Source organism: Pagrus pagrus (genome assembly GCF_965226575.1).
Source record: "Pagrus pagrus genome assembly, chromosome: 5".
Classification (NCBI taxonomy): Eukaryota; Metazoa; Chordata; class Actinopteri; order Spariformes; family Sparidae; genus Pagrus; species Pagrus pagrus.
Genome location: NC_140189.1, coordinates 24,735,946 through 24,751,345, shown reverse-complemented (window position 1 = coordinate 24,751,345; position 15,400 = coordinate 24,735,946). Strand labels below are relative to the sequence as shown.

The following is a 15,400-nucleotide window of genomic DNA, read 5'->3' as shown; positions in this document are numbered from 1 at the left end:
TGGTTTTCATGTAGTTTGAGCTGTCAATGGTCACTCTGAAAAAGAGGGACGAGGAGAGAAAGACAGAGAAGTATCAAGTGACCAGAATTGCCAAGGGACGCATGATGTTTATGTAGGAACTGTGGGACTTAGTGAGATGAAAGCATAATAAATGTCTTTCAGTTAGAGAGGACGGAGTACAGAGACGACCGAGTTATTAACCACTCTGCTTTTCAGCCATGAAAACCCTAAATGAGATATTTGATGCATCTGAATGTAATTTTCTTCATGCTTTTAAAAGGCACTTAAGTTTTACATTTGCATTTGTTATTGTTTGGGAATAATATACTGTCATGCCACATACACACGGCATGTGATTCTGCGCAGAAATGTCGAGTGAAGTGGGAATCTTCAGAGTTGCAAATTATTTTATGTGATTCCTTGCTGATCCACGCTGGATGAAAATGTCCTCGTAGTTGCATATCTGCATTTTCACAACAGTGGCAGTAAAGCTACAAACAAAGGGTGGATATTTCATTTTGCTATTGTGGAGAACAACAGACAGAAACATTTCTCAAGAGCGATCCCTGAAGAGGACACCAAAGGTGCTGCCACAAGTACAGTTGTGTTAAAAGTATATATCGGAAATGCTGATGACTACTATTTAACTATATTGGATGATAAAAAAAGTAAATAACTTAAGGGTTGTACGTTGAAAGACACAACTTCCAAGTAGAAGTAGTGAACGAAATAAATTATAGTCTGGTTATAACTGTAAATGTGTTTTATTGTATTGAGTGCCAGAAGTAAAATTAGTTTTGGGTCCCAATTATTAAAAATATGTTTTGCATTGATAATTAGTGTTTTCAGTGCTTATTGGTATATTATTTAAAATTCTATATTTACAATGATATAGGCTACTGAGGGGGACAAATTATGTGGGGACTCCCCTGTCCCCACATAATTTCCATGTACCCTCCATGTTACTCTCCTATTCAACACAACACAGCATGATGTGGGTATGATACACCCTTGAAACGGTCAGGTTTAGGAACCAGAACTACTTGGTTAGGATTAGGTGATGATGTCGTGTGTGTGTCTGTAAGAATGCAGCTACAACGGTTCAATTACATGGCAGCCGGAAAAAAAGACGTGATGTCAGGTTACTGATGGAGGTAATAAATAAATATTACTCAGAGTGATCCTTGACTGTAACAGTGGTTGAGAGAAAAGCTACAAGTTGGCATCTTGCAATATGACAATTTAAAGTATGTATCATGTAAATATACTGTATACTGTATATAGTGATAAAACACAATGGATTAGAGTGCTGAAGGGGTGACGTAATTTTTTAGGCTCACACAGAAGTTAGCATTGCCCTGGTTCCCTAGACAAAATGCATATAGGATTTGAAAATGAGCTCTGTGACAAACACAAGTTCGTGTTACACTCACCTTTTTTTCTGAAAGAATCTTCACAAACCAACGCCACTTTGAGGATTTTTGAAACACAGATTCAGTCACCAGAAGTAAAAAGCTAAAGCTAAACGCGTGACTTCAACATCACCACTACCGAGCCTCTTGGAGCTACTACACTATAGCATATACACTTCACTATAAATTGATAAATCTACAAGTTAAGTTAGAATTAGAATAGTTTGCAACTACAGTCTGCCTGTAAAGACAGATTAGTGAGTATCAGAGTCTCTGTGTTCGGCATGGTGATGTTTGACGTCCCTGACAACTTCTGTAGTGTCATTTAGCCACTTGCTAGCAACTGGCTTGTTTAAGACACGCAGATGCCTCATAATTCATGTGTGGGGTATTACCTGACTTTATGTTATAAAACACAACATGAAAATCTCACAAAATTCTGTTAACAACAGACCTCATTACAGGCATTTAACCAAGCACAAAAGGGAACTGGTCGTGAGGGGTTGGCATTACTTTACAACTCGTCTGTAGACATCAGCTATAGTTGTTGGGGTCAGGGTGTAAAATACTATGTTATCAACTAAGCCAAACAACTCAAGTGACAGTAATAAAAGTGTTTGACACTGTACAGCCACAGCAGCACAGTGTAGTAGTAGTCAGATTTCAAACTTACCTTAAAAACGCATGACAGGAGTATAACAGGAGGTAGCTTGACACCTGGATACAGACTAAAACCTGCTGGAAGGGTAAAAATACAAAGCATCCAAGCATCATCAAACAGTCATGAGGTGCAGGCCGACATAAAAGTAAGTATTCTGTTGTCCAGTAAATTTCATTGTTCAGTGTTAGCTTGTGCTTATTTGTCTAAACCAAGGCTAACTTGGCTAAACCAAGCTAGCATTGATAAGGTTCAGTTCCCATGAAGTCAGAATTGACGTTGAAGTGATTTAGGTGAAACGTATAGAGAAAGTATTTTCTGCTCTGCCTCAACTACAGACAGAAAGCTTCACTTACCGCTAAAGTAACTGCTAACTGCCGCTAACTAACAGCTGGCCCACGTTTACCTCCGTCAGTGTGGGGGATGTTTGATAGACCTGGCAACTTGAAAATAACATTAAAGATTAAAGTAGGTGCTCTACAGATATTGAGCATAAACAAATGTGTAATCAGCATAATTGCTTACATTGGTGTAAGCAATTGCAGAGTGCATATTGCATAAGGGTATTTATTAAGATAAAACTTTCAGCAAAATCTGAACCTATCCTTGAACCTCAAACTGCTCCAGTGGAGTTAATCATTGGTCAACATTTATGGCTGTTGATGTAAATGAGTGTAGAGCAGGAAGTTCCTATAATGGAGGGGTAGAAAAAAAAACACATCTGTGGAGCTGAATATAAGGAATGACTATCCTAGTTGTTATGAATACCAAGTAAGTATTTCCATGTGGCTGAATGGGTTGTAAATCCCCCCAACACTTGTTTTCAGCTGGTTCCTGGCATGCAGATAGATATTACGTACCCTTCTGTGTCAGTCCTCAAAGGAAATAGCTTGGAGTATGGAGAAGGTTAAGTGTTAATGTGGCAATAGTTTGAGGCGATGTGTGCTGACAGCTGTGATGAATTGTTTCCATTGTACTTGTATTCCTTTACACTCGCACAGTGTTTTCTGTATCATCCCACATGATAATCCCTATCCATACTTAACAACAGCCCATCTGTATTGCCTCCAAAATGGTAGTCTCTATTATATTATTTATTTAAGCTGGCTCTTTATTGGAACAGTATGGTTGTAATTTTCCCTTTTGGAGGAACACATGCCCTTTTCAGTCCTTTGTTATTTTTACAGTATGATACAATACATATATTTTCCAGCTTTATGCCACTGAATGAGCAACTGTAAAGACAAATCCTGCATTTTTCAAAATAGACACATTACATACAGTAAGGTTGCATTATACACATTCAAATGTCACACATTTTAACACAGTCCACATGAATAGATAAGTGTAATAAAAGTCCATTTCTCTCTCTTTTTTTTGTGAAACATTCATTTCCATTTTATTTGTCCAGGTTGAAGTTGTGATCCTTTGTGTTTCCACTGGGGCGCACTCTTGAGTCACCATAAAAAATGTAATTCATGAAATTGATGACCAACAAGTTAATCGGCTGGTCTCATTTGTTCCTCCAGTGCATCAATACTATCAACAGTTAGCTCAAGAGCATATCCGCATGTTGCCCTGTTTGATGGTTGGCTGTCAGACAACCAGACTTTTGGCTCCATCCACGTAGAAGCCTCATCATTTGTTCTGACCTGGGATGGAGGCTGGCTGTGCGCATAGAGTAGTTCTTGCTGATGACGTGTGGAGTTGCTGAGGTCCGATGTTCTTCCATTTTTGTTTGTTAGATTATAGATGGTGTGATTGCTAAAAGACACAAAAAATGAAGAGGATCAGAAGCTTGGCTCTCTGCTCACTTTGGGTGTACAATATGCAGGCAGGAAATAATCATTCTCGTAACCACTGTGGCCCCTGCTCTGTGTCTTGAGATTAGTGAGTTTGCTCAAACAACAATCAGATACAATAAAGAACATTGTGCACACATGATGTTTATCACTCAGTAACTGCTGTGATAAATACGTTTTTGTTTTTAAAACATTACTTTCCATTTAGATAGATAGATAGATAGATAGATAGCTTTCTTTGTTCACAAAGTGCAAACAAAGAAATGAGAGCAGGACGTGAAACTTGATAATGTGTCTCCTCTGTGCTTAAAACACAGTTCTTGGCCTAATAAGCATATTGCCATATGGCCTGATGCGATGCGGACGACACCGCTAGGATCTGAGTGTCACAGTTCATTTGTTTCTGGGCCTGACACGGTCTGTGGGGGCTATAGGGATGTCATGTATATCTACTTACATGGTGTGTTATGGGGTCTTCTACGGTGGCACTGAAGGCTTCCAAATAGAGGGGCTGTAAATCTCTGTCTGTGTTTTTGTCTGTCTGCTGCTCTGTTTTCTCTGTTTCGGGCTGATGGATTTCTGCTTCTTGGTTGCAACCACAGTATAGTGAACACAACATCCACCTCACCGGCACAGGCTCAGCACGACCTGGGCCCATAGAGAGGAGTGAAAGATGAGAGAAGTACCACACATATGTGTGTTTGTGTGACTGTTTGTGTTTTAAAATAAAACAGCAACATAATATATTATCTAGTGCAATTACCAGTCTCTTCAGGAAGTTACAATCATTTAGTTTCTTGCGAGTTTCACGTGTCAGTTCAGTTCACTGTGCAAAGCATTGACCCACACATGTGCGTTAACAAACTCACTGTCTTGTCTCTGGCTGTGAAGATGCAGACGTGAGACTAACAGCTTACATTTACCAACAAAAATTACTGCTGAAGACCATGCAATGCAAGTCCATGATGTTCTGCATCAAAGTGGGGATAAACTGTTTTGCTCTATGTGCGACATTGTGGTGGAACACAAATGATAGTCATCAATTGACAAACATTTATCCACCCCCGAACACACCCGGAGAACGGCTGATATGCGAGGACAACAGACAAGACAATTCACGATGACGGAGGCTGTTACATCCAGATTTATTGCAAGCGCTGACAGAGTCAAAGTAAGTTTGATTAAATATACATGGATAATGGTAATGTTAATGTAGTCTAACTTACAAAGTGATAAGAGGGAGCTTGTCTGTTTGCATGAGAAACTCTGTGTACACTTGTGTGTGCATGTGTGTGGCTATGATTAGTTTTGTGATATTTGTATATTACAAAGAAATATAAAAAAATTTAATTTGCAGTATTTAAGTTCAATTTTCCATTTCTGAAAGAAACAGAGGACGTTTTTGTGATAAACAAACACTCCTTAGGTGAAAGAATGAGTGCAAACAACTCAACTGCAGTATATACTGTAGAGGTCCCCTCTTCGATAGGTAGACATCGCTCATGGATGCAAGTCCCCCCTTTATTTAAAACAAAGTATTCTGTGTTTGTTTTTACAAAATGACCAGAAATAGAGGTCCACATTTGGCAGTGTAGAATGAGAGTCCACTGTTGTCAATATAGGAGTGCAAGTGTGTGTGTGTGTGTGTGTGTTTGTGTGTGTGTGATGAAGAAAATAGTTTAGAAATAAAAACTCTCAAAGAAAATGTTTAAATACTGTGTGCAGGTTTCATTCAAAATATATAGCGAATCAGAGATGAATAGTGTGTTTGCATCACAAGTTTTCACTAAAACAGCCATAAAATGTGGCATTTTAGACCTAAGACTCCCCCAAAAGACCACAAAATCCTGAAAGGGTTGAATTGCAGTACATACTGAGAGTGCTGGTCACATACAGCTAGTTTAAAGCACTGATCACTGAGCAGCCTCTCTCTGTGAAAGTTTTTCACAAGTTTTTGTCTCATTATGAGTGTGTGATGTAGCATTTTCACCCCAATTTGGGTGTTAAGTATCACTCCTTTTAGAGTAGTTGTATTAAATTTGATGCATGAAAGAACGTATATACTGAATTATAATTTACCTTTCGTTGCCATTGACATCCATGGCAGCAGTGCCATTTGCAATTTGGACGGTTGCCGTGGCTGTCCTGCTGTTTATTTCTTGAAGCATGAAGTTTTGATCTGTTTGACCTGCCCTGCAGGTGGGAGGGGTGAGACCACACAGCAGTGTCACCTCTGTGAGCTCATCTCTGGCTGAGAGGGGGACTAGGAAAGGAAGAATAAAAAACTGGGGATAAGATCAGAATAATGTATTTGATATGATAGCAACAATTCTTTGGTCAGAAATAAATGTTCACTCAGAAATGAAACCGATTCTGAAACTAAAGAGCATGAAACTTGGCAGATATCCCTGCACACTTAAAGCTCTTTCTACATCTTTACCTGCTGTTACAACGGGAGATGGCTGTCGGCTCCTCCACCCACTGTAAGTAGGGCATCGACATCTTAGTAGACGGGCGTAAGCTGACCTGAAGTCTCTGTTAAGGGCTCCATAGAGCATAGGGTTGAAGGCTGAGTTGGCGTAACCCAGCCACAACACAAAGGGGAATGCTGGTACTGTGCTAGGGTCTGGATGCTCCTTCAGGCCCAATACCGTGAACAGGATGAAATACGGCAGCCAGCACACTACAAAAGCCCCTATCACTGCTGCTAGTGTCACTGTGGCTTTGTGCTCCCGGAAAGCCACCACTGTTACACTGGAAACCACAGTGGTGCTGGTGGAAGGATTGTTCCTACAGTTGTAGGTGGTGATGCAAGTGGGTCGGGCACTGATGATGCGTTTTGCCTGTGCCCGTGCAATGCGAAGTATTCGGAGGTAAGTCCAGCACATAGCTATCAGAGGCAGGTAGAAAGTGAGGAGAGAGTCTGTCAGTACGTAGGGTCTGTTGAGTTCAAAGCGACATCTCTTTTCTGGAGCCCAAGGCCCCTGGTTCTGGACTGTTCCATTAACGGTGTTCCAACCCATTTGGATGGGCAAGAAAGACACAGCCACAGACACTGTCCAGACGCTGGCCATGGCTACAGCAACTCTCCATGGCAGCACCACCGAGGTGTATCTCAGAGGCATTGTCACAGCCAGGTAGCGGTCCACGCTGATGGCCAGGAGGGTGAGGATGGAGGCGGTGCACAGCATGACGTCCATTGAGATGTAGAAGTTGCAAAAGACGGGTCCAAGCGGCCACTCTTCGTTAAGCGCCAGGAGGGCCGAGAAAGGAAGGACCAGGAGGCCGAGCAGCAAGTCTGTCACAGCCAGCGACACGATGAAGCAGTTAGTGAGGCAGCGGAGGCGTCGAGAGGCGCAGACAGCCAGGCACACCAGCACATTACCGCCGACAGTCAGGAGGATGAGGAAGGACAGGAAGACCCCAAGTATCACGCTTGACAACATTATTGCTGGTGCTTCACTGGAGACAAAGTGATGACATCACTGCTGGAGCTTCATGTGGAACATTGTTGTAGTTTAAACCTAGACAAGAGGCCTCACTCTTAATAATAAGACTCAAGTTCATTGATAATGTTTTTAAACATGTACACTCAGAGTGTTCGGGTGCTCCCTTGTATTAAGGTGGAAACCATCTAACTTGAATGACTCCATGGTCAAATGTGACTTAAGATCTATGTGTGAGCCCTCTGTCTACCAATATTTCCTCTCTCTTAGCTGCTGAATTACTTGACAGTTTGCTGTTCTTGCTGGGCCTGAACCCTACTAACCATAGCTTTCAACTCGTGTGTGTCTTAACCACATCAGCATTCCCATTCACAACAATATTCAGCAAAAAAGTCCTGCAAGAGGTGGGTTGAACAACATTTGCCTCCTCACAAACACTGCACCTGAGAATTGCGAATCAGCACTATGCTTCGCTATTGAAATGTCTGTGATGTCCGTTGAACAGCTTTCTGTCTGTGTGGCAGACTCGTAGTGATCCATGGCATCACTTTGGCATCAGCAGCATCTTCTATGGCTGTGGTGACACCTAGTGGACAGAGAGGAGAAACACAGTTAGTAATCAGCACAGTATTTCCTATATTCACATATTTCATAGTCATGTTTACACAAAAGAGAAAAATAACTTAGTGTTTGGTTATAACCATAACTTATTAAATGTAATTTATTGATTATTAATCATTGATTTATTTCAATCCGTTGGTCCAACAACAACAACAAAAAACAAAACAAAACAGTTTGTTTAGACAGTATTTCATTTGTTTGTGTGTTTTCTGTCTGCACAGATAGCCTTTATTAATACAGTACACTAGATGATGGAATACACTATCATGAGCTGGATAATAAAAATACAAGATAATAATACAAGAATAAGGTTATAAAGACACAAAGTACAAACTTGGCGCCAGGTTTGAAGTAACTGATAAAAATGATAAATTAGTAATCCCAGACAGAATGACTCACAGTTAAACGGAAACATTCACAAAAATCTGCCTTTGGAGCAATAAACTCTGAAGAAATATGTAAAACCACTGTTTTTATTCTCTGATAACTTTCTAATGAACTGTGTTGTGACATTTAAATATTTATTATTTAAAGACAACAAGATATAACTTTTGCTGAATGGCGGAAACTGTGGCTAAACCTAAACCTTATTCTAGCCTTGACATTAAAACCAAGTCTTAACTCTCACACAATGATTCGGAGAAGTAGTGATAGCTGGTTCAGATGTCCCCCACAATGTAGATATGTCCTCATCACAATGGTTTGAATCTGATATTGGTCCTCACAAAGATAGCGATACAAGAGTGCACACACACACTTTCACACTCAAACTAAATTTAGTCTTGGCTTGCTGAGATGTGAAACGAAAAGTCGACACAGTGTGTCTGACTCAAGCGTTGCATGCATGATTTATGATGGTAGAGAATTTAGTATGAGACGGCCACTGTACTAATTAATCCAGTCACAACATATATCATCAAATTAACTATGGTGGGTTTTTTTTTAGTTTTTTTTAAATGCATGTTCCTATTAAATGTGTAAGTGTTTGTTTTTATGTCAGTTCAGTTTTCGTGATGAAACAAGCAAAAAAGAGCTGCCATTTCAGACAGTCAGCTAATGGGAATTCCAGTCTATCTATGATAAAACCATAAACCAAGGCGGATGAGCGTGCTCGTTGTGTGCACAGTATTTGTGCAGTATGTGCAACTGTGTAAACAGCTAGGCTGACTGTCTCTGAGCAATCTGCTGCAGCTGAGGTGATGTCACGACTAGTTTGGTCTTCAATACTATTAAATATGATTCACAATTTGATGCAATCATGTGGCAACGCTTTCAAGTGAAACCCTGTTTGATTCCTCTAAGTCTGAAATGGAAATCTTGAGTCAGGTTTCAAGGGGTTTAGTCTGGCTGATGAAAGATAAGGAGCAGATGAGTTGAATACCAATACAACAAATTCCCATGAATAATAAAAAGGTTGGTTTTAATCAATGGGCAAGTAAATGTTAATTCTTTAGTTAATTAGTATTGTTATATTTTTGCAATAACTCACTAGGAACACTTCAGCCAGTGAGTCACAATACCTGACCCTGTACAGAAATATATCTTTACAAGTGACTTACTGTCTTGTGACAGTCTGACTTCTGGAAATATGTCTGTGTCTGAGTTTTTATGTTATTAGTCACACAGGCATGTTGTCAGTAACCATGTGCACGACTTCACTCATGGTCTTTTACTACAACAGTAACGGTAATCTATCAGAAACATATCTAGTATTAGTGTGATGAACAGCAACACCAACAGTTTCTGGTGATTTATAAAACATTTGAAAACAGTTTACTTCTACTTCTTATGGCATCAAAGTATTCTGGGAACCTCCACCCGACTACCCCTAACACGCTTCAGTATAATTATTTACCTTACTGCAACTTAACTTTAACGTAATTCTCTTGTAGATATTGTCAGACTTTTTGTCTTTTTTTAATAGACTTCGTTGGGAGGGTTGCACAGTGTAATTCGTCCTCTGTGAACTCATTCATTAATGGCATGTGAGCAGAGGTTTTGAATGTGTGCTTGGTGGAATGAGGGTAACTACTTGATAAGTAAGGATGTGTGTGTGTGTGGAGTACATGTGTTTGCGTCAGTGGGTGGTGGGTAATGTTTGCCCGTCTATTCTCTAGCACTGTAATGGGTATTGGGACATTTGCCAGACCTGGTCCAGAGCCACTCACTTATCACCTCAAAGAGAGAGAGAGCGAGACGTCAGAGGTGGACACACTGGCTTCACATGAAGACGAGAAGAAAGAGAATTGGACTATTTAATCAAGAGAAGACGGAAAGAAAGGTTTTTAATTAAATCTGGGTCTACAGAAACCAGACCACCATCTCTAATCTTTGAACTCTTCTAATCTTCACTTCTTTGTTTTTCGTGGACACATTTCTGTCACCGACTCGCTGCTTTGAACTTCATCTAGAGCAAACACTGATAACGCAGCTACTAACGTATGAAGTGCAGCTCTCAAATGCACATGACATCTCAGCCTTTTATATCTGACAGCTGCTCTGACTGACTCACCGAGACCACACGTTTCAGCCGTTTTCATCATTGAAATCTGCTTCTCACACTGTCAGTCACTCTATCTTTCACTTTTTCTCACACGTACACTTGCTCAAACAAACAGTCGGAACAAGTTTGGCTCTGATCCAACAGTGGCCTGTGAGGAATGTCCACATATGGACATGAATTACAGTTACTTGAATTTTATCAATAACCTTGTCTCAACCTCGGGATTAATGTATATGAGGTATGTAAATGTGTTATCTGCCCTCTGCTGAATGCTTTAGTTCCTTTTCCCATGTTACAGTGCGTCTGTGAGAGCATAACCATATTAGTTTCCTGTGTTTATTTCTGCATAAACATTTGTGTTTTAATAAAACTATATTAATATACAACACTGCCCACTTACCAAGAACCACAAAGTAAGCACAAGACTCATTTAGTCCAAGAAAGATGCAAGTGACTTGGGTTTATTTTATTTTTTTATCCATGTCAAGTCACTGTTAGTCTGTGCAATCTACAGTAGAAAGTCACAAGTCAGTTATGTAGAGTAGTGTGACATCCCCTTAAAGTAAATAAAGCATCACTCATTCAGACAGAGCGCTATTTGCTTACTGACCATCTGTTTTCTTTCACAAATATCTCATTAGTTGTTCCTAATGGAATACAATGGTGAGTGTTACTGTATCTGTATATATAATCACAGACTCTCACTCGTATGTAGGTGTTAATGCACATACTACAACACAACCCACAACACATGTCTCTGTAATCTTTGAGGACTGTAATGGATCATAATGGCTGCTGAGTGCAGTGTTTTCCACAGGATGTAAAGGCTGCTCTACTTATGGAGGTTTTCTGCAAGAAAATGCCGTTTCATGTTTTCAAGAGACAACAAAGCGTTGCATGGGTTTGTGGTTTCGAAGGAGATTGCACGAACGGTTCGTCCCAGGACGGGTCTATCTGAGGTGACACCCAGCAGTTGACCGACATAACAAAGTGATTAACTTTCAGGATGGCTTCCTATCTTTGTGCCCTGTTTTCTAGTGCAAAGAAAGATGCAAACGAGCTGGAAAAAGCTTCATTCTCCCCCATCTAGACCTGCCATTACTCAGTGAGTGGTCTGGCGAAATGAGCCCAATTTGGGTATTGAGATGAAAGGCGCGCAGAAGAGAACTTGGAACAGTGGCTCTGGACCAGACACGGTCTGAGCTCGGAGATGAGTAATGAGGTTATTTACCTCTCAGCTGGGACTCGCTGCCTGATTTGAGATTCTGCAAATACCAAGTACTCATTGTGCGACCTTTTCCACCAGCCAGACGTGTCTTATTAGAAAACACACAGACGAGGAATATCTTCTCTTCGGTAGCCCGATGATCAACCATCTGTATTGTCACAAATGTGAAGTAATGTGTTGGAAAATGTTTACAAAGAGTCAGAAATTGATTCAATTCTACTTTTACAGCTCATTGCAATATTGAGATAAGCTCTGATCATCAGCAGGGCGTGAAATTAACTTTATCCGGTTGCTGCAGACACAGTAGTCACACAGTAGAGACAGTAAATAACTAAAGCCTTCATTCATTCACCCATTCATTCAGCTCATTTAAACTAAAACACAGTTAGCTGATGTGCCACCTAACGGTTGGCAGGTGGTATGTTAGTGTCCAAAGATGACGCACTGAACCAAATCACTTGCCTCTTCTCTACAGTGCTGCTGAAATGTGTTGAGAAGTACATGCAATGACTCCATGTACTTTTTAGTGATGTACAATTTGTTAGACAGCCGCAGAGTGGCCAAAAGATTAGACAAATTCAAATGTGAAATGTGGCAGGAGCTGCTGTTGATTCTGCATCTATCATATTAGGAAAGCTGTAGATTGTTTATGATGGATCTATGTTGAGAAAAGCAAGGAATTTTAATTGGTACAAGGTCATCAAACATTTAATTAGTGGGAACATGCATTCTGAGGAGGCCTACAGATGTTGAAAGCAAATTTTCCCTGCGCGCAGCATTCATAAGAGCTTCATAATTCAATCAGACAAATGAAGGCTTCATCTATCCTAATATAATTCAGTTGAGCACTAAATACTTGGCTCAGTTACTTCCTCTGCTTTGCAAAGTAATCTATAGCAGTCTGCATTTTTGTGAACGTGCCAACGCCTCTGTGAGTTTGTGTGTGTATGTTTGTGTGTGGAATGGGTGGGCCCGTGTGTGTGCGTGTCTGCGCCTGTCTTCCTGTTTGTCTTTGTTTTGTCCTTGACTGAGAGACCCTGAGAGAGAGGAAAGTGGTCTGGGATGGTGGGTTGCTTGGTAACAGTTGTATGTCCTCCTGACCAGTTGAGAGAAGCTGGCGGATCTTGACGAAGCGTGAAAATGAAACGCACCGAGCGACAGACAGGTGGCTGCTTTACACAGACAGGGGGATCAGATGCATAAAATATGTATAAACACTAACAGCATGTATTACTGTGGCACAGACATGTGCCAGTGTGTCAATCTTGACCTTACCGCACCTCTGTTATGCTAACATTACAGCTTCTGTATGCTGTGCTTAGACTTAATAAATGTCTAAGTAAGTAGACACACTCAAAGACATTTGTATACACAACACACACTCATACAGGTCCAGAGTCAACTTGTTCCCTGTCATATCTTACTGTTACACTTCCCTGCAGCTATTTGAACAGGGAACTTTCTGCTGAGCTGCTACGCACGGTGTCTGGTTCCCTGACCAAGTCATGACACTAAACCACATCCTCTCACTATTCTGGTGGATGTTTCGGTCTATACAGACAGAGCAGATTCAGTAGTTGCTGACTTGGGTAAACCCTTAATCTGCCATTATAGTGATTTAGCTTAGTGTCAGTTTATGATTTTTTTTTTTTTTTACATTTCATTTTTATTATGTTAGCATTAACGTGTGCAAGGTTGACATTTGAATCAGACGTGGCATATCACGTGAGCTGGGGGGGAAGGGGGTTGCGTTATTACAAGCCACAAGGCTGCCAAACGGGCAGCTGCAATTCCAGTCTGTGGGGACATTTCCAGCCATATTAGTGGCGACCAAAAGCGGATATTTTTCATGGGAAGTTGCACCATTTCCAGCCAGTTTAGTGGCGACCAAAAGTGGATATTTTTCACGGGAAGTTGCACCATTTCCAGCCATTTTAGCGGTGACAAAACAGGCTCTATATCGTGGGAAGTTGGACCCTAGTTAAACCTAGTTCAACCCTAACCAAGTGTTTTAGTGGCTATACCTAAGCAGGCAAAGCGTGAAAGAAGTAGGAACCTGAAAAGTTGCAACATAGAAACACTTTGTTTGAACTTATGGGGTTTTGAGGAAATGTACTTACAGCTTATATTTATTCTACTGATTGGGTTGGTTCCCCATTCTGCAATAAACAGGATGGTTTAAGAACAGAGGATGTTGTTCACTGAACAGATTTGTAAAGCCCATTGAGGCAATGTGATTGTGATTTGGGGTTTTATGAATAAAATTGATTTGATTTGATTTGGTTAGCATTGACAGTGACAGCCACAACTTCTGAACATATAGAATAAAGAGCATCAGCTAGAGAAAGTCAACCGGTATCAACATAAAAGCCAAGGAAGAGAGCTATGGATCTCTATTGATCTGTCTATCTATGGGTCTGTCGATGTGCTACTATGAAAATTCACACACTGAAACAAATGAAAGGTCGAAAGGTGAAGTTCAAACACAGAAAGTATGTCAGCAGTGTAACAGATGAAAGATAAATTAGCTCACACACACGCACGCACACAGTAATCTTACTTCCTTATTTTCAGTACTGATTAAATGACCCCTTTGTATATTTGTCGTTGGGTTCACATGCTTACACCACACTCAGCAGAACTCTTCACAACCACAATCCTATGATTTACGTTATAACACAATTGTTTCCTAACAACTGAGCCGCCAGACATTCAGAGCAGGAACTAGTGAGCCTGTTCGAGGTTGCGTGTCACTAACCACATACTGCTTCTCTCTGTCACATCTTCTACTTTCCTTTGCCTGTCTTTGCATTAAAATGCTTCAAATTGTAACTCTAACAAAGGCAGAAATGCTCCAAAATCTAATATGTACAAGTCATAAAACAGATTAAACTACATTCGTATTGATTGTGCTGTTAATTAAATAAGGCATTTATCAAATATTTCACAATTATTAAAGCAATATTCTTGTTTGGCTGCAGAAATGGAAACGGCAAATCATTGCAGACTTACGGCAAATATTGAGTGAAACTTAATTATCCTGTCGCAGCACAAACACAGCTGGATGGATTATGTTTTCCACTCACAACTCATTCAAAGTTTGGTGACATATTCAATAGTACGAAGTAGAAATGTATCAACTCACCTCTGCTGCTTTTCCTCTTCTGTGACGACTGCCCCCGCTACTCTGCTCTGCTCCCTGAGAGAGCAACAGTCTCGCTCGTGAAATGTGTGTGCGCAAAGAGTGTGTAAGTGTATGTGGGAAAGAGAGGAGAGAGAGTAAGTGAGGGAGCACCAGTGACACTCTCTCTCTCTCTCTCTCTCTCTCTCTCCTTTCTTTCACTCTCTCTGCGCTGCCTCCTATTATTCTTCTCTATCTCTTTGGGGTAATTTGCTTTTGAAATTATTCTAATAGCTCTTCCATTCTCTTATCGTGCCTTCTAACTTGCATGTGCCAGCTGCTGCGATAAAGCAGCTTCTTTTCAACAAAACGTTGCCTTTGGAGACCGCGCTGAACTACCTGAATAATCCGAGCAACCTGTTGCATTCAGTCCTGGTGGAATTGCTTGTTAATAAGTCCAGTATGTAGTGGAGGGAGACACAGCAAGGCATGATATTGATGCTGGCATTTACATTTTTTTCTTTCTTTCTGCTGTCTAAACTGTACACAGTTGAATAATTGAAGGACTCCTCAGAACTTCATGGATGGATGGCGGCCGGGGAAATCTCT

General features: G+C 40.6%; 1 protein-coding gene across 2 annotated transcripts; it reads right to left on the bottom strand.

The window, feature by feature from the left end:
• Positions 1–3,178: 3,178 nt before the first annotated feature.
• On the bottom strand, positions 3,179–14,878 carry hrh2a (histamine receptor H2a). 2 transcript variants are annotated; one of them, XM_084352831.1, is made up of 5 exons: positions 14,816–14,878; positions 6,313–7,904; positions 5,952–6,135; positions 4,330–4,520; positions 3,745–3,834 (listed from the first exon to the last, which is right to left on the bottom strand). In XM_084352831.1, exons 2-4 carry the CDS (start codon positions 7,316–7,318, stop codon positions 4,511–4,513), a joined length of 1,200 nt encoding a protein of 399 aa, XP_084208957.1. In that variant the 5' UTR covers positions 7,319–7,904; positions 14,816–14,878; the 3' UTR covers positions 3,745–3,834; positions 4,330–4,510. The 2 variants fall into 2 exon arrangements, with proteins under 2 accessions (XP_084208956.1, XP_084208957.1); XM_084352830.1 differs by lacking the exon at positions 4,330–4,520 and having other exon boundaries at positions 3,179–3,834.
• Positions 14,879–15,400: the final 522 nt, after the last annotated feature.